The sequence below is a fragment of the Peromyscus leucopus genome, chromosome 15 (genome assembly GCF_004664715.2).
Source record: "Peromyscus leucopus breed LL Stock chromosome 15, UCI_PerLeu_2.1, whole genome shotgun sequence".
Classification (NCBI taxonomy): Eukaryota; Metazoa; Chordata; class Mammalia; order Rodentia; family Cricetidae; genus Peromyscus; species Peromyscus leucopus.
The window spans coordinates 21938700-21960872 of NC_051076.1; the positions used below are offsets into that span (position 1 = coordinate 21938700).

The 22173-nt window shown below is 41.7% G+C and overlaps 2 protein-coding genes across 9 annotated transcripts in view; one reads left to right on the top strand and one right to left on the bottom strand.

The window, feature by feature from the left end:
• Akt3 (AKT serine/threonine kinase 3) overlaps positions 1-14834 on the top strand; it is a 244883-nt gene extending 230049 nt beyond the window's left edge. For all 4 annotated transcript variants that reach the window (XM_028865526.2, XM_028865528.2, XM_028865530.2 and 1 more), the window contains 2 exons: positions 8395-8497; positions 14572-14834. In XM_028865526.2, coding sequence (XP_028721359.1) covers positions 8395-8497; positions 14572-14657 — 189 coding nt within the window. In that variant the 3' untranslated portion in view covers positions 14658-14834. The remainder of the gene's footprint in view (positions 1-8394; positions 8498-14571) is intronic.
• A 2175-nt stretch (positions 14835-17009) lies between these two features.
• Sdccag8 (SHH signaling and ciliogenesis regulator SDCCAG8) overlaps positions 17010-22173 on the bottom strand; it is a 204989-nt gene continuing 199825 nt past the window's right edge. For 4 of the 5 annotated variants that reach the window (XR_005092993.1, XR_005092992.1, XR_003734112.2 and 1 more), the window contains one exon: positions 19631-19917. Coding sequence is in view for 2 of the 5 variants with exons in the window: in XM_028865520.1 (XP_028721353.1) it covers positions 19888-19917 (30 nt within the window). In the remaining 3 variants the exon portion in view is untranslated. Of the gene's footprint in view, positions 19918-22173 lie in introns of all 5 variants that reach the window. The other variant, XM_037211197.1, reaches the window with a different exon arrangement.

Here is a 22173-nt window from a genome sequence, read left to right on the forward strand (position 1 = left end):
TGCATTGCACCCCAGTACCAAATGTGCAAAATAAAGAAAAGTAACTAAAACTGGAAAGAAGGAAGGTAACATTACTCTAAGAGACAGTGGTCAGGACACACTGTGGCTCTGCTAACCAATGGAAAGAGCTTCTCAGTCCTGTGAAGAAACTTCTGTGTGGAGCATGGCTTTCCTTAGCAGTGCTCAGAGGGTCGCACTAAATAGCTGTTGATGAAACCAGAGAGAGCTTTCAAATCCAAGCAGTGTTTCTGTGAAGAAACACCCTGCCCATCTACTGGGAAACATATATTCAGAGTAAAGATGATCCTCCAACTAAAATAATCAGATACCCATCTTGTGAGGATAGAAATTTGATAAGAACAGAAGCTACCAAAATGTAACTTTGTGAAATTTATGTAAAGAAATTATTTTAAGTGTAAAGCACATTACAAGAAATACAAGCACATAAATGTCAGTTTCTTTAAACAGTAGATTTACCATTGACTCATGCCTTCCCTAGGTGTCTTCTTGTCAGGTAGGCAGCTGGTGTTTTCAGACAGCCTCATATACTCGGGAACAGTCTTACCACAGCTCTCTACAGTGTTGTATCCTGGGTTCATATAGGACAAATAATAAGAAACCAACTTTCAGGTCTTCGGATAACGTTAGCAATTTTAATGAAGTTAGTAAGAAGTCAGGTGTTTTGTAAATATGAATCATGAAGTAAACTAAAGTTGAACAATTTTGTCTTTAAAATGTGTATAAATTGGGCTATTGAGATGGCTCAGTGGATAAAAGGCATTGTCCCCAGGCCTGCTGACCTCAGTTCTGTCCCCATGACACACATGGTAGAAAGAGGTAACTTACTCCTGCAGGCTGTCTTCTGACCTTCTTCCCATGTGACCTGTGCCACATGCAGACCCTTCTACCCACACTCAAATAAATAAATACAATAAAAACTAAAATGTGTAACATGCGTAACTAGGTTTTTCATCTTTAATTTGGATACTTTGTTACTTATTAGTAAACTTTGTGTGTTTATTATTTCATATATCAGTCCACAATTAATGCCCAGTTTTCTAATTAAAATTTCTTTTGAGAAAGTCTCACTGTGCATGTGTGCATGCGTGCATGCATGCATGCATGTGTAGTGTCCATGACTATGTAGTTTCCATGGAGGTTATAATATTACAGATGGTGGTGAGCTGCCATGTGTATCCTTGAGCCTGGAGACCAAACTCCAATCCTATACAAGAAGAGCAGCTACTCTTCACCATGAAGTCCTCATTCCAATCCCCAGCCTCAGATTTTCAAAGAATCAAATTAATTTAGATTTTACTGATTTTTCTCTATTCTGGGTTTGTTTCTGATTTATTTATTTATTTATTTATTTGTTGTGGGGGGGCTCTTAAACGCAAGGTCTTACGTATGCTAGAGAAGTGTGCTGCCACTGTGCTACATCACTAACCCCATTTGATTATTTCATTATTTTGCTGCATTCAAGTTTACTTTGCTAGTTTCCTTGGGTTAGAGCCATAATTATTGCTTTTGAGACCTTTTTTGTTGCTAACGTATGTACTTAATTAAGCACAAAGTTTTTCTCTAGGCCAACAGTTCTGACCCCTTTGGGGGTTGACGACCCTTTCACAGGGGTCGCCTAAGACCATTGGAAAACACAATATGCATTATGATTCATAACAGTAGCAAAATTACAGTTATGAAGTAGCAACAAAAAAATTTTATGGTTGTGGGTCACCACAACATGAGGAGCTGTATTAAAGGGTCGCAGCATAGGGAGGCTGAGAACCAATGTTCTGGGGACTTTTAGGTCTGGGTTGGTTTTTTTTTTTAAGTACATTTTCATTTAGAAAATGTTTTAAATATTTTATTTATATAACATGTAGAAAAGAAAAAAGAACAGCTAAATATTAGGGGGTGAGGAAGAGCCAAATTGCCGTTCTAACTATAGAAGTTCATTGAGTTGGCTTTGAGTCTGGTTAATTACTTTTTTGTGTGACTTTTTTTTTTTTTATAACAAAAGTTGAAAAGTTAAAAAAAATTAAATTATCAGGGATAGAGCAGGGAGGAGAAGAAGACAACACAGATTCTGCTCTAACTCCATAGCATGTTTTACCGAGATGCTTCTGTGGCTGTGGGACACATGTTCTGTTAAGACAGCAGATGGTGCGGTTCATGTCGGCGGCGTTCTTCCCGGGGCTGGTGCTCTCTGTTACTGACAAGCAGTTGTGGAAATCTTCAGCCACAATTGTAAACATCTTTTTAAGTTTGCGTTTCTTTTTTGGTTTTGTTTGTTTGTTAATTTTTTTTCAGTGATCCTCCTTAAGCCCAGATCTCTCCACGTGCCAGGCCAATGCTCTGCAGCAGAGCTGCATTATATATATATATATTAAATATGTGTGTGCGTGTGTGTGTGTGTGTGTGTGTGTGTGTATAATAAGTCTTTGCTCATCAATTTCCTCTTGTCTATTTAAATTATAAATAAGTAGATTCTGTTTTAGCATGTAGCTTATTGTTGTTTTCTCTTACTCACTGGATAACATGACTTAATGAAATGTAATGTATAGCTATCTTCATTTAATTCATTTATTGATATAGTTGTCTGGCTGATTTTTAGTTTGTGTTTTTTGCCTTTCTCTTTGCCTACCTCTTTTGTGATTTGGTGGGTATCTCTAGTTCGCCTTTCCCTCTGTCACAGTCTGACTAGCCATCTCTGTTGTTTCACTGTTGGAGGGCTGTCTAGACTCTGCAGTGTGGGTTTCACCCCGTCTGCTTTCAGCTCCGACTGCATCACATTCAGCAGCAGCCTTTCCTCTCTTCCGTTCTGTGCTGCCATTGTCTAAGATCTGTTTCCTTTCACACGGTAAACATGACAGTAGATGATAATTATAATTTTTGCTTTATAGATAACTGTTCTGATGTTTGCGGTGTTAGGAAATAAACCTAGGCTGCATGCTTGCTAGGGAAGCTCTTTACCATAGGGCTATACTCTGGAGAGCACTGCTTAAAAGTGGTTAAACATGCTGTAAATTCACCATCAACCATAGGTTCATGCATCTACCTGATGTGTTTCCTGTGAGTTTTTCTGAGCTTGCATTCTAATGCTGACTTTAGCTCTACACTTTAGTCATTGACCTTTCTGGCATTGATAACATCCATAGAAAGGAAATATAATACTGAAAATAATGGAAATGTGACATTGAAGAAAGGGAGGAACAACAATTTAAGGAAAGATAAAATAGTAATAAGTGGCATGCCTGACTGGAGAGTTGCCTAGTAACATACTTAGTTTTCAAACAGCGTTGCTCCTGTGCTTGGTGTAAGGAGATGACATGCAGTACAGGGACCTTTTCTAGAGTTCTTGGTATAGCAGTTGGGAGAAGCATCTAGAAAAGAATCCCATTAAAGGTCTGTCTCAATGATTTTCTTAGTTGGGGTTTTATTGCTGTGAGGAGACACTATGATTACCGTAACTTTTATAAAGGAAAACATTTAATTGGGGCCAACTTACAGTTTCAGAGGTTTAGTTCATTATCCCCATGTCAGGAAGCATGATAGCATGCAGGCAGACAAGAGTGCTAGAAAAGGAGTTGAGTTCTACATCTGGATCCTAAGGCAGTGGGAAGAGAATGCCACACTGGGCATGGCTTGAGCATCTGAGACATCAAGCCCACCTCCAGTGACACACTTCCTCCAACAAGGCACATCTACTCATATAAGGTCACATCTCCTAATAGTATGCGTATTCAAACACATGAGTCTATGGAGGCCATTCCTATTCAAACCACCACAATGATGTGTGTTAACTTGCCTTGGAGAATAGAATGGAGGCATCAAGAAAGGAAAGGGAAGTGTAGATTCTATAGATAACTAAGAAATAGGAACTGATTTTAATCTAAAAAGTATAAGGAAAAAGGCTCTTGCCACTTGAAGAGTGTTTAATCCAAGAAAAAAAAATGTCTAAGGAACCAACATTTGCGTATGAACAGGGAAGAATGTGAATGTCTGGGGAATCAGAGTATATAGTTGTAGGATAGATTGCCGCTATAGAAAAAAAGGTTGATAAGTCAGTGGGAAGTGAAGGTTTAAAGTGGAGAATAAGAATGCAGATGAGTGGTACTAAATATTGGGAAACATGCATGGTCAAAAATGGAGTTTGGCCGGGTGGTGGTGGCACACGCCTTTAATCCCAGCACTTGGGAAGCAGAGGCAGGTGGATCTCTGTGAGTTCAAGGCCAGCCTGGGCTACCAAGTGAGTTCCAGGAAAGGCTCCAAAGCTACACAGAGAAACCCTGTCTCGAAAAACCAAAAAAAAAAAAAAAAAAAAAAAAAAGAACACAGACAGCTGTCAAAAGTAACATTAGTTATTCCATATAATATATATAGCATAAGCTTTAATAAATACCTGTGGACAAAATAGACATAGATTGTTTTTTATAAGAATCTCACCTAAAACAAAATCTGGAAAAAAATCATAATCAATAGATATATTTAATGGCCAAGTGTCAGAGCAGTGCAGACGGGAAGCAGTGTTTGGCTCTGAGTGGATGTCAGTACAGAGTATATCAAATGTGACAAATGACATACATAGTTCAGGTGTAAATGTCAGTAGTGTAATCTTTAGTGAACATACATTCTGTACCAAATTATATGAAGAACCGCTTAAAATGCAAAGAAAACTGATAGAAGTGCATTAATTTAACACAAGTAGACCCATCCTATTAGTTTTATTAATTATTAAAAAGATTCAGCTTTTGGTTTTATTTTCTTGATTCCTGATCTAATTTTTGGTTTTCTTCTTTCTATGGATTTAACTTCCATGCAATGCTTGGTGTAGCTAAAATACCCACTGTGGTGGTTCAAGTTTATGGCATATGAATATTTATGGTATATAAACATGGTATAGACCTTGAACCCCTTGATACATTTTGCATAGGATTGAGGTCAGACATCTGAACTTCAATTAATATCATATGGTTATGGAAAAATGAAATACACTTATTTCAAATTTCTATTTTTATGTCAAGAATGCATTGGTATTATAGAGCTTTGTGTATAATATAGTTAAATAATATATGCCATAGGTGGATTCATTTTATGTGCACATATTCCCTATTCTTGCTTTTTCTAGTACACGTACACAGACGTACACAAACCATAAAGTGAGTTTTTTTTTTTTTAAAGATAAACAGGGATAAAGTAAATCAGAATTCCTACATAAGATTAACTACTTTAATCATATTGCTTTAAAGAGATAAAAATATAGTAACAGACTACTAAACCTAAGAGTGCTACCCATTATTTTTTGTTGTTGTTGCAAATGTCTTTCTTCTGGTATTTTTGATCCATATATACAAGCACATAATGATTGAGATTGCTATGGCTTGTAATGCAGTTATGACACTATAATCATGGTCTGTCACAGGAAGAGCGAGGTAATACTCTATTTCTTAAGCACCACAGCCTGAAAATAGAAAACAGACAAACAAACAAAAATTAAATGTACAGGTACCTGCTAGTCACAAGTGATTTGATGCTAAGGAAAGCCTGAGGAGACTTGCTCTCAAACATCTTAATCCTACACTCATGTTGTATTCCCAGTCCAAGTGGAAATAGGGATTGTGATTTACTCTCACGAATTTAGGAAAATTGTCTTTCCAATGTATTCCTCTACTTATACTGTAAAGAAACATAAATGTTTAATTTTAGAAAGATAGTGAATGTTAGTGTATAACTTGATAGAAAAGCAATGTGGAAATAATTTAAGGGGTTGTAATTTTCCTAGTATTTCCTAAATGTATTTGAGTTTGTACACATAAACCTTGCTTTAAATAAGCCTTTTCAATCATCTGAAGTTAATGTCTTGAACACATGTTAACTGTCTATTATAATAACAAAATAATATAGATAATCAGCACAAAAGGAGAACAGGCTTATTTGACTTACAGTTTTGGAAGTTTCTGCATATGACTGGCCATTCCTATTTCCACTGGACTTACAGTGAGACAGACGGCGGCACATCATGGTACATGGTACATGGTGGAACAAGCTGCGCAGTATGGCAGCAGTGAAGGAGAAACAAAAGGAAGAAACTGTAGGTCTGTGATCACTTTCAAGAGCACAGTGATCTAAGACAAAGCTAGGTGTCCCATCTCCTAAAAGTTCATCACCTTTCTGAAACCAAGGACTTAAACACATGGACTTCTGCGGACATTCTAGATCCATACTGTAGTAGCCTATAATCTTGATCCTACTGTTTTGATCAGTTAGAACATCTTCTAAAAATACAATGACTTTAAAGAAAGATCTGCTTCAAGTATAATGCATTTGTTGGGAAAATATATTGTTTATACTTTAATGATATGGTTGTTATTTATTGAATTAGCACATAAGAGCTAACTAATTTATAGTTAGGTGATTCTGATTTGCTAGTAATTACCGTTTCTAAAGGGAGGTTTACTGTGCTAACTGATAGAAGACTGTTTTGAAAGAGGTGCCTAGAGGAAATAGATGGAGTGATACTATTGGCTTAAGGCCAACATAAAAAAAGATCATGGAGTTGGTGAGTACTAGGGTGACCATAACAAAATACCACAGACTAGGAGGTTGGTTTTTTGTTTTTGTTGTTTTTTGTTTTGAAAGAAATAAGGGGGTGGGGGGAGCGCGAGCGATTGTTGCAAGTCCAAAGTCAAGGCTTAGTTTCTTTTGTTTATATTTGGTGAGCTTTTCTTGGGTTTTGATATGGTCTTTCCTTAGTTCATATATTTCCTTTTGTGTCCAGATTCCCTGTTTTTATAGACACTTAGGAGCAGGTTAAAGCCACTTTAATGCTATTATTTCTTTGAAAGTTGTACTTAAATAAAGTCTTATGTATTTGAGACAGGGTCTCTTTGTAGCCCAGAATGGTCTGGAACTTGCTCTGTAGCCCAGACTGGCCTCAGACCCACAGTTCTCCTACTTCTGTCTCCTGTTGGTGGGTTGTAGGCATGTGCCAGTAAATCTACTTCAGATTTTTATTGTTCTGTTTGCTTTTGCTTTCATTGTGCTGGATATCAGACCCCATTTTCCAACTTTAAAAAATCGAATCTGTCTAGAGAATAAATATTTTGTTTCTTTTTCTTTTATTGTTTTTTCAAGACAGGGTTTTTCTGTTGTTCTTGAGCCTGTCCTGGATCTCACTCTGTAGACCAGGCTGACCTTGAACTCAGAGATCCGCCTGCCTCTGCCTCCTGATTGCTGGGATTAAAGGCGTGCACCACCACCGCCTGGCTTGAGAATAAACATTTTACTATAGATTTGCTGACAGTGAGAATGAAGACAACACACTTCTCTCAATCCAATTTTGTATGTGTGTTAAGATTTTAGCAAAACATCCTAATTTCTTCATCCTGCTTCTCATTTTTCTATCCCTGTAAGAATTATATTCTGTTCTGATGAAACTCACAAGTTCTGGGACTGAGCACCTTGTTTTCAAAAGGAGACCCATATGTCTCTCTTGCCCTTTGGGGTCAGAGCTCTGACAAGTGAGAACCCTGTCACAGCCCTGCTTACTCACAGCCAGTACAGGGTAATGTGAATCAGGCTTCTATACCTTTCAGCCAACTGAGGCTTCCTTCCCACCCTGTTCCTGCTAAAGTCAGTCCAGCTCTGTCAGTGCTTCCGTAGTTCCTTCTGACTGCCTGCAGGACACATCCCTTGTGAGGAGGGAGTGAAAGCTGTAGATGCAGTTTTTCTGCAAACTTAGATCACTAAGAATTCTGATCTAAGGAAAGGTAGGCATCAATGCCTATTCCATAAAAGCAGAATTCTTTACAAATTATAAAGGTAGGGGTGTGGTCTGCTTTTCAGAACAGCTGTGTTAAGTTGACTTTTGCTTTTCTTTGATTGTTTATAGGTTGGCTTGTTGGTTTTGAAACAGGGTCTCACCATACAGCCCAACTGGGCTTGTGATCCTCCTGCTTCAGCCTTCTGAGTCCTGTTATCACAGGAGTATGCACTATTCACAGCTAAGTTATATTTTTAATATTAACCATTGAGCCAAGTACCAGGAAAGAAGGAAAGGATAGCAAGCAAGATTGCATTCTTGCTGCCCTGGGAAGAGCCACCATCTCACCTGGTGGCCAACATCCAGCACATAATTACAACCAGCTGTACAGTGTAGTTTATGACCTCCCCACTGCTCTTTTTCACATAATCAATTGTTTATGGCGTAACCAAGACCTCACTAGTCGATCTTTAGACGAGTGACAGAGGAAGCCACACACCTTGCCCACCTCACACTGTGACTCGCCTTCTAGTCTTTTGTACCATTCATTTCACTGTTTGCTCTCTAATTATTTCCTAAAAGGAATATTTCCTAAAGGGAAATATATTGACAGTACTCTTTTTTTCTTACAGCTTGTACCTCCTTTTAAGCCTCAAGTAACATCTGAGACAGATACCCGATATTTTGATGAAGAATTTACAGCTCAAACTATTACAATAACACCACCTGAAAAATGTAAGTAAATTTATTAGGCAGTTGATAACTTTCTAAAATAATTTAAAACAGTCTACTTCAAAATCATTTGCTACTTGAAAGATTAAATCCAACTGTGGCTTTCATTCCATTTCTGTTGAGGATTTGGAGCTCTCCTGTGAGGAAATGGGCAGAACATCAGGAACAGTCCTGGGTAGGAGAGCTAGAGGCCAAGTGAGTGACAGACTGACTCCTCTTCACTGCCGTCTCAGCAGGGCTTTGCTGCCTGTTAGGAGCATTCCTTAGTCTAGACCTTGTTTCTTCACATCCTCCTTACTCGGTCATTTTTAACTTTACTTTTAAAATTAGGCTTTCCTTAAACAGTAAGATCTTTAAACACAATTTTGTTTGATATTTTTATTTACACACTTTAAATTAAAAATGCATTAGGCTGTGTGTCCATACACCATTTCATGTCATTCCATATACCTTAATATATGCCTTGTACTCTGAGAGATGCCATAAATAAGTAGGTTTTGATGCAGAACAAAGATAGGGTAGAGTTTTGAGGTGATGTTTGGAAAGCTGAAAGAATCCCAGGCATCCATGTGTAGCATCCTTTAGCATTTCTTCCTTTCTTTACCTTTGTTTGAACATTTTTCTCTGCTGTTAGTTGGTGCTTCTCAAATACACTGAATGTCTGTGAGACAGAAAAAGAAAATGAAATGCTATCCCCATAGTGGTCATGGTTGACTAATTTTATTGTTGAAACAGAAACTAGGACTCATCTGGGGTCCCAGGAGAGGATATGACCTGAGGGGAAATGTCTGTGTGTACATATGTGCACTCTGGTTCTTTTGTGCCTTTAGATTTACCAAGAAGAAGTGCTTAGCTTTTATAAGTGAAGGCATTGAAGCTCAGTGTCACACACATCTAGGGCAGGGCTTACCAGCTCAGCTGGGACACCAGCCCAGCGCTTAAGATGCCCACATGCTAAAGAGAGCTACAAATGGTATTGGTAGTCTTTTAGCATCACTAAGAAGTCGGAGACTAGTCAAAAGCCTGTGGAGTTGCAGGCAATTAGTTAAGGGTTATCTGAGTAGAAATTATGGGCACAGGCCTCGGCCTCTGGTTTCAGGATAGGACGTAGCAATATAATTGTTCAAAATGTTTGGAAACACCAGTGAGTAATTGAGCAAACCAAGAGAAGTGCCTACGCTGAGTTCTTGCTGGACTCTGCCATTTGGATCTATGGTTGTTTGTTTGTACACCATCATTCCCTAGAGTAAAGCTCTCTACTGACTTCTTTTTTCAGTATACATACCCATTCAGTACACATTCTTTCCCAGAGAACCACCTTTGGTGTCCGAGCCTGAGGAATATTGTACTCTTAACAAGCTCCATTCTACTGTAATGCATCTGTGTTGATGATGCCTTTATTTGCTATTTTTCTTGTTAATTTGTTTTCTATTTTTGTCAGTGTAACATAATATTACTGAAAGGATCTCATAACTTAATGACTGTCACAGGTCCCAGGATAGATACTTGTTAAGTATTTATTAAACGAGTGAACATAAAATGTGACTAGAGCCTGGGACAGTTCGGGTCAGGAAAAGGTCCTGCTCTTAGCACAGTGCAGTTGCCTTTGGATGAATATCTGGGCTTCCTTTCCTCCCAGTTGGCATCCAAAGTCTACATTGGGATAGGAAGATCTTAGTGTCTTTTTGGAAAGTGGGTTGGAGGAACTCTCACAAGCCTAGCCTGGTCTGTAACTCAGAGGATCCTTATCCCTCAACTTCCTGAATCTAGAAGTAACATGCCTAGGCCTTAACGCCAAGCTTCATTCATGACATGTCTCTGTCCTTTTCAAGATGGTTCTTTTCTTAAACATGTTTTGGCATTTGAGGATTATTTTTAAGACAGCTGAATATGTGATTTTGGGGAAAAAATAGAAATAGGTAGGGCTTGGAAATGAAGAGGCATGAGTAGATAGTTTACTTCAGAAAGTTAAAAGTTAAAGCCAAGTTTGCAAGATAGAAACTGTGAAAACATGGACTCCAAGCTGGGGAGCCTGCTTTGTGTCTTGTCTCTGCCACTTACTAGTTCTGAGATGTGGTGCCTCAACTATCTCCTTCACAAGGAAGTCCAGGGATTCTGGAATAATCTCCAGAGCATGCGTTTCTCTGGAGTGTGCCTGACAAGCCAGCTCTTAAAGTCTCTAGATGACTCCAAGCTTGAGTGACCTGATGAACTGGTCCTTATGATCTACATGAGAAGTGAGGGATAGGTCCAATTTAATAAATCCTTGAGTGGAATGAGCATGAGAAAATGTAAGACTAAATAAACAGTAGCAAAAACAGTTTAAAAGTCTACAGAGTCTCAACCAAGTGATACTAGAAGCTATTAAAGATATTAGTGTGCTTAGTCAGGCACTGTTTCATGATTAACTTACCTCAGGAGTCAAGGACCAGGACATCTTAACTGATCCTGTCTTCATATTTGTAACTGTTCACTTACGGCTGCTCTCCTGATGAGAATGTGTATGTTGATTTCTCAGTTCTCAAAACCTCTGAAATGATGCTGAAATGTTGAAGATAAGATGCTTTATATGCTCTGCTTCTAGAATTTAACTTTCACCACTTTCCTCACCTCCACTAATCAACAAGAGTTGGCCATGTTGCATTAAGCCTCAGTGTTGAAGAATGATGGGTTCATTTCTAGGGAGAGGGGGCTGTACAGAAAGCCCTTAGGTTAGCATAATTTCCAAGGTGGGTGGTATTAGTCTGTGGGAATCTGACTTCTGTGGGCCTCAGAAGTGGAGTATGGCTTTGCTCTGCTGCTGGTCCTAGATAGTACAGTAACAAGTGCCCAGCCAGTACAGTCCATGCCTCACGAGGTATGCCATAGACTAGGGTTAGGGAGAGCATACAACTCGGCCCCCCCTCGCCTCATTCAGGATCTCTAGGATGGAAAGGCAAGTGAGAGGATGGCCAAGCCTCTCTCCGTCTGGGCTTCTGTTGGAGGGGAGGGGTCCCAGTGGCTATTAACTGAAGTTCTTGGTTCTAAGGGCCAAGGCAAGAGCTTTAACTTTGTCAGTCCATAAATCCTAGGTTTCCATTATGGGAAGAGAAAAGAGGCAATAAACCATCATTACAGAGTAGGGCTTTTTTGTTGTTGTTGTTGTTTTTTTTTTTTCCTGGTGGCCTTGTTACAGCTCACACACCCAGATTTGGTTCAGAAGTCCGTAGAAATGCCATTTGTTAACAGTTGTCTTCCCACTTGCCACCTTGGTTTTGTAAATCAAAAGAAGTCTTAATTATTTTTTAAGAATAAATCAGCAGTTAAGAAAGAAAGCAAAATGTTCCATTTTCTACAAACAGCTGCAGCAATGTGCCAGATTGTCCTAACTGGTGTTAATTAATGGAACAGATTTTAGAATGTGTTGTCTTTCATTACATCCATCAATGGTCCTATGCTTTCCTCTCACAGAAAAGGAACATTTCTTTGAGAGCGATCTGGTCACTTTTGCTACTGTCTAATTACATTTGTTAAATGTTCTGAGAAAAGCAAGTGCCTGAAGCTGCTTGGATGCAGAGATTGAGATGCAAAACTGTAGGGTTGAGCGTTTCAGTGTAGTGCATGTTCGTTATTGCTGTCACTGTGTCTGCAAGGTCCTCCAGAGTAGGAAGAGGTTCACATACATTGACCAGGTGCCATGTCCCCCAGCTCCGTTCACTGCAGCCCCCTGCCAGGGCATCACAGGTGCCAGGGAGCTGCTGCCATCCTGTCTCAGTTGGGCATAGTCAAAGAACCAGCCTAATTGTGATCAATCCTGATGGAGCAGACAAGAGCTGGAGTGGGGGCCTCACAGCCAGACTGTGGATTCAGATTGGTTCCTAGTCACAATTGCAGAATGTGTTACTCAAGTGACAGTGGAGACTGTCTTCATTCTCTGGGGGTACCCAGCAGTATTCCCTCCCTCTCCAGGCAAGACCAACACCTGCCATGTAAAGCCCTTCTGGGCTTGGGACAAGGTCTGGTTTCAGCCAGGAGCCAGGGCAGTCCTGTCATCTGGAGTAGAAGAACACAGTCTTTTGTCACACGTAGTGTCTGGATCTTGTTGCAGGTTTGCTATGCAGAAACACTCAGAAGAACAAAGCTTTTAGTGAGGAAAACTTTCTCAGATGTGATTGGCACATGTCAGAATTGCAACAATATGACTTAAGCTGACTATTTTATCAAGATTTTATGCTATGTGACTCAACAATGGATACCGCCAACCCCTCCCAGCTTTCAAACAGCTGAAGAATTTGATCTAGAAGATGCATGTAATTGGCTTGGTTCTGAACTCATATTTTCTTTTTGTTTTGTTTTGTTTTTCAAGACAGAATTTCTCTGTGTAGCTTTTGGAGCCTGTCCTGGAACTCGCTTTGTAGACCAGGCTGGCCTCAAACTCACAGAGATCCGCCTGCCTCTGCCTTCCGAATGCTGGGATTAAAGGCATGCGCCACCACGGCCTGGCTGAACCCATCTTTTCTAAGGAGGCAGATTTCCCTCTACCTAGGATTGCTGCCCAGCTGTTTGCAGAGGGGATTTGTGGAATGTCCTACACAAACTGTATGTGATGTGTTTCTACCTGCTACAGCAGTTGTTCATGGTACATTTGAGCTGAAAAATTTAGGTTAATGCCAGTTTGGTTTCACTTCTGAGGTCCCTGTTCATTAAGAAGGAATATAGGAAGGAAAAAAAAAAGCAAAGAAACAATACAAAAGTTGATTTTTCAGATAAAAGCAAAGCCTTTTCTGGGGTGCAGTATAGCCTCTGTTGTTGCTGTTACTACATGAAATCAATGCTCCTTAGGAAGGCTGGGCAACAAAAAGAATGGAAATAATCCCTTTTTAATGGATTTGAGGAAATGGAAATATTTTGGGGAAAAAAATGGTTATAAGACTGGAGAGAGATGATGTCCCAGTAATTAAGAGCACTTGCTTCTCTTATAGGGGACCTGGGTTCAGTTCTACACGGGGTGGGGTGGGGTAGGGGGCTCACAACCAGTGCTTTAATTTGTTTATATTGCTATGATGAAAACCATGACCAAAAGCAGTTTATTTGGCTTACGTGTCCTGATCACAGTCCATCATCAAAGAAAGTTAGGAAAGGGGCTTAAGGAAAGAACCTGGAGGTAGGTACTGATGCTGAGGCCATGGAGAAACTGCTTCCTGGATAGCTCCCCATGGCTTGCTCAACTTTCTTTTTTATATAACCGAGGACCACCAGCCCAGGGGTGACATCATCCAGCGTGGGTTGAACCATCCTATGTAAATCTGATGTAAGCATTTTATCAGTGAAGGTTTCCTCCTTCCAAATGACTTTAGCTTATATCAGACTGACGAGAAACTAAAGAGCCCAGTCTAAAGCAGCATACAGGGAATCTGAGGCTTCTTCTAGACTCTGAGGATACTTGCATTGCTGTGTTTCACATAAGTTCCTCCCTCCCTCCCTCCTTCCCTCCCTCCTTTACATACTGGAGAATAGAGATAGAGAGAGGGTCAGGTTCGTGCAGGCTCCCTTTCCCCATGTCTTTCAGATCCCTCGTTTTCCTGATGAAATAAGACTCGAATGCTGCCCTTTGTGTTTCTTCTTTTATCTCGTTCTCTTTATTCTAGTTTAAAGTTTTATCACAGGATAATTGAGAAGAGTGAGTTCATTGGTGGTAGATATTGACTAATATTACTTATGAAGATTAGTTTGCAGTCTTACTAGGTCACCAGAAAGAAAGAAAAATACAAGCCCTTTGAAGACCTAATGGATTCTGTAGAATTCAATGACTTAAAATTTAGAACTTCATGTATCTCTGAAATACATAATTCTTGAAAGTAGAATTCTGTCTTTTTAATAACATTTTTCTTATAATTATTGGATCTTGAAATTTTAATGTTTTAAAGATGATTTTATAAGATTATTTCTTTGTAGATCATGTGCATTTAGAAATCACAGTTTGTCTTGAAAAAGTGAACTAAGTTTTGCCGAAGTTCCTATGATTTATTGTCCCGATAGCGTGTAGTCGAGAGCTAATCCTGCGACTGTAAGTGACAATAGCTGTTTGCTGCCCACAGATGATGAAGACGGCATGGACTGCATGGACAACGAGCGGCGGCCACATTTCCCTCAGTTCTCCTACTCTGCAAGTGGGCGAGAATAAGTCTCTTTCGTTCTGTTTCTACACTGTCATCTTAGAGTTCTGTCACTGAGAATGATTCCTGGACATCTCCACCAGTCCTCGCTCTTACAGATAGCAGGGGCACTTCTGACATCCCTGACCAGCCAAGGGTCTTCCCCCGCACCACCTTTCACCCACATGAAAACATATACACAGACACTCCAGTTTTTGTTTTTGCATGAAATTGTATCTCAGTCTAAGGTCTCATGCTGTTGCTGCTACTGTCTTACTATTATAGCAATTTTCAGAAGTAATTTTACAATCTGGGAGTCACGAGCCCATTGTATCGTTCATTGTGCATCAGTTGTCATCTTTCAGTTTCTGTTCTTCCCTAGCAGTGAAGGCTAATTGAGACACACTGATTCTAGGTACATTTTTACCTTTCTAGAAGATGCATCAGGAACTAATTAGACTAAGAAGAGTTAGTTTCTATTTCTGAACAAGCAGTTGTTGAGGGGTGGTGGCGTGCGTATGTAAGATTAGCACCGCATGTCTGGTCAGTGCATAAAGTGTGTGTCACTGATATTTGCCTGGATTCCTTAGGAAGCATTGAGAGGACTGAAGGGCTGATGAGATACACATGATTTTTAATTCCTGCTGGATGTTGTGGAGGAAGCCCAGTGTCGCCCACGGACACCCAGACTTCACCAAGTACTGAAGGTGCAGAGTCACCTAGAGGGTCTTAGGATCTACATTGTACCAGAGAGTATTTTTCCCCTGGGCTTGGCAACCTTTTCCCTTGATATTTATCACCTCTGATGGCTGAAGAATGTAGACAGTATAATGACCCTGCTGTCGCCAAAATCTATACACCAAGGTGAACAGGTGTTTGCCTTACCAGTTTTGAAGTTTTCCTTTCAGTTATAGGTGAATTAGCTTTTTCTCAGATGTTAAAACTTTGAATGTCCTTTTATGATTTTGTTTCTATTACAGTAGTATTCATTTTTAGTGATAAGAATTGTATTGTCATGTTAACAAACGCAGTTCCAACTCACAGGACACTGACTGCGGTTTCTTTTGAACCGTGTGCAAGGAATGTACACACCCATTAGAATCATGCACTTTTTCTCCTTTGTATGAAAATTGGTAAGGCTCTGGAATTGTATCTGTTGGTTAGAATCTGGCTTTGGAAGAAGAGGTGCTGTAATTTAACCCCTTGGTGCCGAAATGAGAAAATCCCCAATGCCAAGGGGTTGGTGGAGCAAATGGATGTTGATGGTTGCTCACTTGAGTGGATGTGTGAGTATAGCCTGGCATAAGGTAATGGAGAAAGCTGAGACCCAAATGATAAGAAATGCACTTTACTTGGCAAAATGAACACATCACAAATATTTACACAATAGGAAGCAAAGGACAAGAAGCTGGTGTGTTTATTCTTATCAAGGTACATTCATTACTGAATCAAGCCATCAGGGAAAACAACAAAACAAAACACCTCTAGCTTTTCGTTTTCTGTACATATTCATGTCTCCCAATCCCAAACATTTCTCACTGAGAGGGGACATGTATGCAAACCTCATCTTTCTCCTTCATTAATGATGATCTTCAGATTAAACCCTTTGGTGCTAGGAGCTGACACTTTCCAAAGCAGACTATGAAGTCCAAGGATCAAAGCCTTTCTTGCAGCAAGCAGGAGGGCGTGTGCTCCAAGGAGTGATCATGGAGATGTATTAGTCTAGTCACTAACTGACAGCTCCCAAATGGAAGACTGCAGCGTGGCATAGTAGTGTTCCTGCATTGTCTTTTTGAGTAGGAAGTCATGTTCTCATGCAGATGTCTTAGCCTCTAGGCTCAGACTTGGGGAAGCAGAGCCGCTGCTGGCAGTGGCTGGCCGCTGGGACTGCTGGGGTTTAAAGGGTATTTACTAAGGCAGCTAAGACGGATTCAGACATAGAGTTTGTCCTAATTTTTCATGTTTCTACGTGAGTGAGTTTATCTTTAGTGTGGAGTAGGAAGTTAAAGTAAACAGATGTTCATTTTTACATCTGTAGTCTTCTTTTTTCCTACTTAGAATTATGTTGAATATTTCACATTGGCAGGAAAGTAGATTTGATGGTATGTCCTTTAAGTTATCTTGCATCCACTCTGTAAGAAAGAAATGTGAGAGGAAGAAAAGCAAGCTGAGCTTGGCTGATGTCAGAGCATCTATCCCTCAGAGGGAGCAGACCTGTACACTAAGCACACAGCTTCTTTTGTTCTGTCTCTCCTCACCAAGTCTTAAGGTGACTTCATGACCTTGGCCAAGGATACTTTCTAAAGATTAATGAGGGACACTGACAGTGCCTCCGGCTGGCTATCCTCACACCTGGCCTTTGGTCCCCAGCCATTCCAGGGCTTTCTCTTTCCATCCCAAGGCTCCCTGAGTGTCACAGCAGGCATATTCTTGGCTTTGATTTCCAGACTTTTTTCCCTTGCGATCCCAGATGTCAGTTAAATGGCAGAAGTCGAACAGAAGAGGTGTGGGGAAGAGATTCCTGTACCTAAGCTTGGGGTTCAGGCCACTGAAGTGGCCTGTACCCTGGAATCATTATGTCCAGATGCAGTCCTGGCTTTGTGACTCCAGCTCCTCCCAACTCCAGCTTGACCTCTTGTGGTCATGTAGGGCTGTCTTGGAGGAAACTGGCCACTTCTGCTCAGACTGCTGGCTGGGTTGCTCACAGCTTTGCTTTCTGACATAGCATTATTCCAGTATTGTTTCCATTTCTCACACCTAACCTCGAGCTTCTCTGAGCTGACTGTTCTCACAGGGACCACATGCTTCTCCTTTCCTCACTGACTGCAGGGTCTCTACCACACCTCAGTGTACACACTTTGCTGCTACTGTCTGTACTGTCCACATCACAGTTCCCTTAGCTTGCTCCTGGCAGTGCATTACAGGCAAGCATGAAATGTAAAGTATTTATTGAAATAAAAAGAAGCCTCTGAATTGGTCATCGAGTCACCTCCCTGTAGACTTGTAGTTTGTGACCTCTTTTAACTTCCTAGTTCTGCTAGATCCATGCAAGATCTGGTCATCTGGTTAAGGGTGTGGAACAGACACAGCTATGAACTTAGATGCTGTATCATTGTCACTGCTGGTCATACTACAGACGTCCCTTTCCTTACATATCTGACCCATAGGGTATAAAATAACTACAAAAAACTGGCTCTGTACACTGTACACCCTTAGTATTTCACAGGCACCTGGCAGGGACACACATTCCTTCCTTCGTCCAGACAGCTTAAATAAAGCCCTGTGTCAATCTGCTGCTTCTCTGTTGTTGTTGTTGGATATGGCTCTGGAACTTCAGAAAACGACATTTTGTTCTTTTCTGGAAAAAAATGATTATGGCCACAGCTGGAATTAAACAACCCTGTATGACGGTGTGACAGGAAAATAGGTAAATTCCTCTTAGATTAAAAACACCTAAGGGGTTATTTTTACATAAGCAAAATGCCAATAGCATGCTCATACAAACTGATGAAGGGCTAGGAGTGGAGTCACTGGCCAGAGCACTAGGCTTCAAGGCCCATCTGCTAGGATGCCAGAGACAGAATATGGTGCAGACCCTAAAGGTCTTACTAAGAAATGGTGTGGACCCAGGATTCTCAAGGAATGTAGCGTATCACTGATGTCTTCCTGATAACATACTGCTCCACACACTACCTTTGCAAGTGTATCTTTAACCCTTCATGGCAGTTTATAACTTAGGCATGAGTAATCAATGGCTAGAATGTCTGAATTACATTGACTCATTTTGGATGGGGCGTATTTCTGATTTTACCTCATAAGCTACAATTGTAGAATTTGGCTTTGCTCTTGTGATTTCAGCAGAGAGGCATGACTTTTGGGACCAGTTTATCAGACATGCATGTGTATTTCTCACAGCCAAATTTGGGGACATTCTTACATGTGCTGTCCTGAAAATCAACTGGGGTTGACAGATCCAGAAGGCTGAAATAAAGTGACCTCTATAACTCTTTATAGGTGCTATTTTTAGAATATTGTATAATTTATTCATGGTATACATAAACTAGAAGTGAGGACAGTTAAAATATGTGACAGCTTTACGTCTAGCATATTTGATGAAAGCAGAACCTTGTGACTCAATAGGAGTTCTGTCTGAGGCTTGCACCTTTGACATGCCCCGGAGATGAGGACGGCCTGTGTGCTGTCACCACCACCACCTCCTTGGCCTGCATGATTGTGAGGGGCGGGCTGAGCTTGGAGAAACCAGTCCTCTGCTGAGAGCCCTGGGCTGCTAGCTTGCTGGCTGGGAAAGGAGATGAGGTTGGGCTTGTCCCACACAGCCTTGCTTGCCCTTAGTGTCTCATTCCACCCTCAGACCCCATGACCATCTCAGCATCCAGGCTTTTTTTTTTTTTTTTTTTTTTTTTTTTTTGTGGTGCTGGGGAAGGAACCCAGGGCCTCACACATGTTGGGCAAATGTTCTACCACTGAGCTACACCCCAGACCTTCCAGTGTCCATTTGTATTCCTTTAAAGCATTTGAGGGCTTGACTGTATAGTAAAAATACTATTTTAGACTAAAAATATGATCTGTGTACAGATATTTGATATACTGTTAAGTAAATTTTCTAATTTCACATACATTTGTTTTTAGGCTCCTCTCAAATACTGCTATTGAAGACTAAAATCTGACACCATCGAGCCAAAGATGCCTTTTTTTGGGGGGAGGGGGCTGTTTTGTGTTGTTCAGAGAACGGAAAGGATAATGCAGAGTGCTTCCTGAGTACATACAGTTCAATGGTAAATACTGGATGCTGGCTAAGGGTACACATAGTCTGTCTCACAAAGGGGAGGACAGTGGCCGGCAGCAGCAGAAGTGGTCTTCAGTGCACTTTGGCTGACTCAAACATGTGCCTTTGTGTGTTTTGTTTGTCACTGCTACAAAATGAAAAGGAAACAGAACAACTCAAGTCTTTAGAGAGGTCATTTTATTAATCCCGTACGTACTCTAGAGTAGAGACAACATAAATCAGTGACTTGATGCTGTTTTGAGCACACACTCCAACTAGCCCAAGCCAGTTCATGCTGAAGCACTCCCTGTCTGTAGCCCAGGGACAGAACCATGGCATGAGGACCAGCCCCCCTGCAGTCCCAGGTGGTGTCTCCCTGGGGAGGTTTCGGTGCACTGTGGCACATTAAGTACAAATCAGATGAATGTAAATATCTCTTTGTAAATCATTTATTTCACTCTGTTTCATCCAGGTCAGCAATCAGATTGTGGCATGCTGGGTAACTGGAAAAAAAATGATAATAAAAAGTAAGTTTAAATAGATCATGGGTATTTGTTTTCTCATTTGCTAGTTTGGTCAGCTGTAATTACTGAAGTTGTGGAGAAAAGGTTTCTGTTGCTAAAAGTGTGGGAACCACATGTAGCCAACTGTATTGAAAGTTTGCCTCACCCCTTGCCTGCGGAGACCAAAGCAAGCCCTTTTTGTGTCTGAGTGTCAGGCTGTGTATCTCCAATGGTTTCCTTCTGAAAGCAGCCTGTACTCCAGGCCTGTGTGTACCTCTCCCTGAGGACAGTGGACATGATGACAGTGTGTCCAGCTATTGGTTAGAGAATGGATCTGACGTTACAGTGAGCTTTAAGGTAGGGAAGAATGAGGACGTCAGCCAGTGTCTGTATGGAAAACCCAGAGGAGCCTCTGTGCCCTGCAGCTTCTTGAACATATCTAGATGCAGTTTGACATACTGACATTCCACCCACATGCTGGAAGGTGGGACCCACGGTACTGAGGTTCCTTTCTAAGATTTTGCACTTACTGGTATGGGGGAGAAAAGGGTTGGGAAAATGCTGGACCCCATTCCCCGACGACTACACTGACCTTGCACACAAGTTCCTGCCACACTAGGTCTATCAGATGTCTCCCTAGTTCTGCGGTGCCTTCAGTGGAAGACGACCAGCTACAGTGCTGTGGGAGGCTGAGGAGGACTGTCTGTGGTGGTCCTGGAGCTGCAGTTTCCACTGGGCCAAGAGGATGGAGCACAGGCCAGGGCCTGCCCAGCTTCAGTAACTAGAGCTAGAATCCAAGGGAGGGCTCGCCTGGTGGAAGCCGTGATTATGTGTTGGGGACTTCTGAGTTGGGAGCCCAAGTGAGTCATATTGGAAATGCTCTTCTATGTTCTCTCCTTCCTTCTTCCTTCCTTCCTTCCTTCTTCCTTCCTTCCTTCCTTCCTTCCTCCCTCCCTCCCTCCTTCCTCCTTTCTCCTCCCTCCCTTCCTCCTTTCCTCCCTCCCTCCTCCCTCCTCCCTCCCTCACTCCCTCTCTCCTTCCCTGGAAAAGGTCATGTGTACCTTTCAGGTACACGTTACCATGTATGAGTAGTATGGTAGTGAATTTTAATTAACTATTAAGTAAGCAGAATGGTTTCCACACCAGGAATGCAGATGGGGCTGTGGCAAAAGACAAGGCCAGTGCAGGACAGCCTAAGGTTAAAGATGAGGAGCCTGTCGGAACTCATGGGAGCTCTGTTCCCAGACTCTTCCAGAGGGGCTCTTGGAACTTCTGTCAGTCTTCAAAGCCTGCCACCAACTGTAATCAGCAGACAGAGGCTCCAGTAGAGCTGACACCAGCCCTCACTGAGCAAGCAGATCCTGGTCCTGAGAGTGACTTGCTGGGACGCCCTCCCCAGTGCTCTGAGGATAACCAGACAGGACAGGCTGCCTGGTATCCTGGGTCCCTAGACACTGGTCTTCTAACCCAAGAAAGTGGGTGATTGAACAAGAATCAGCACAAACCATGGTAGGCACGTTTCAGAAGACAGAAGTGAACGCACTTGGGCACAAAATCCCCGCTTGAGTGCAGACAGTGGCAGAGACTCCAGTGGCAGAGGGGAGCTTGCGGCAGGGTCTTTAGTAACCCAGCTCCAGGAAGTGCATTTCTGTCTTTGAGTGCCTGTGGCTCCAAGGTCATCTAGCGATTACTGGGCTCCCTGTTGATTCTTGACCTGCTCTTCTGAGGCAGGACAGGAACCCATGCAGTCCCCTGCTCCTGGAGTCAAGGGGCTGTCCCTCTCCTCAGTGTCAGGCGTGAGTGTGGGCAGACAGACCCCCTGCATCCTTACTGCCACGGCACATCTTTCAGCGCTGCACTGGCCCTCAGTGCGTCCCTGCTACACTGTCTCCTGGAGTGACGGCTCTCAAGGCTGCCTCAACTGTGCACAGTCACCCAGAGACAGAACCGTGAGTCACCATCACTCTCGTGTATCTGCTGTCACTTACTTGTCAGGGGTGTTACTGATGTGTATTTCTGTCCTCAACACCACAGCCTTGGTGGTCTCAGTCCAGAAGAGAAGATGTGTGTCTAGGGAATGAGCCTGGGACAGCCATCTCCCCTCCTGCCACTCCCCCGTTACCATGACCCCTGGTGTGGCCCCCCTGGATCTGTGTCTGCCCTGGGAGTAGAAGAGACAGCCCTTTGATTTTTCTGGCTGTAGCCCGATGCTCCTGACCCACATGCTTCTTGTCACTTTTAACTCCTACCACAGCC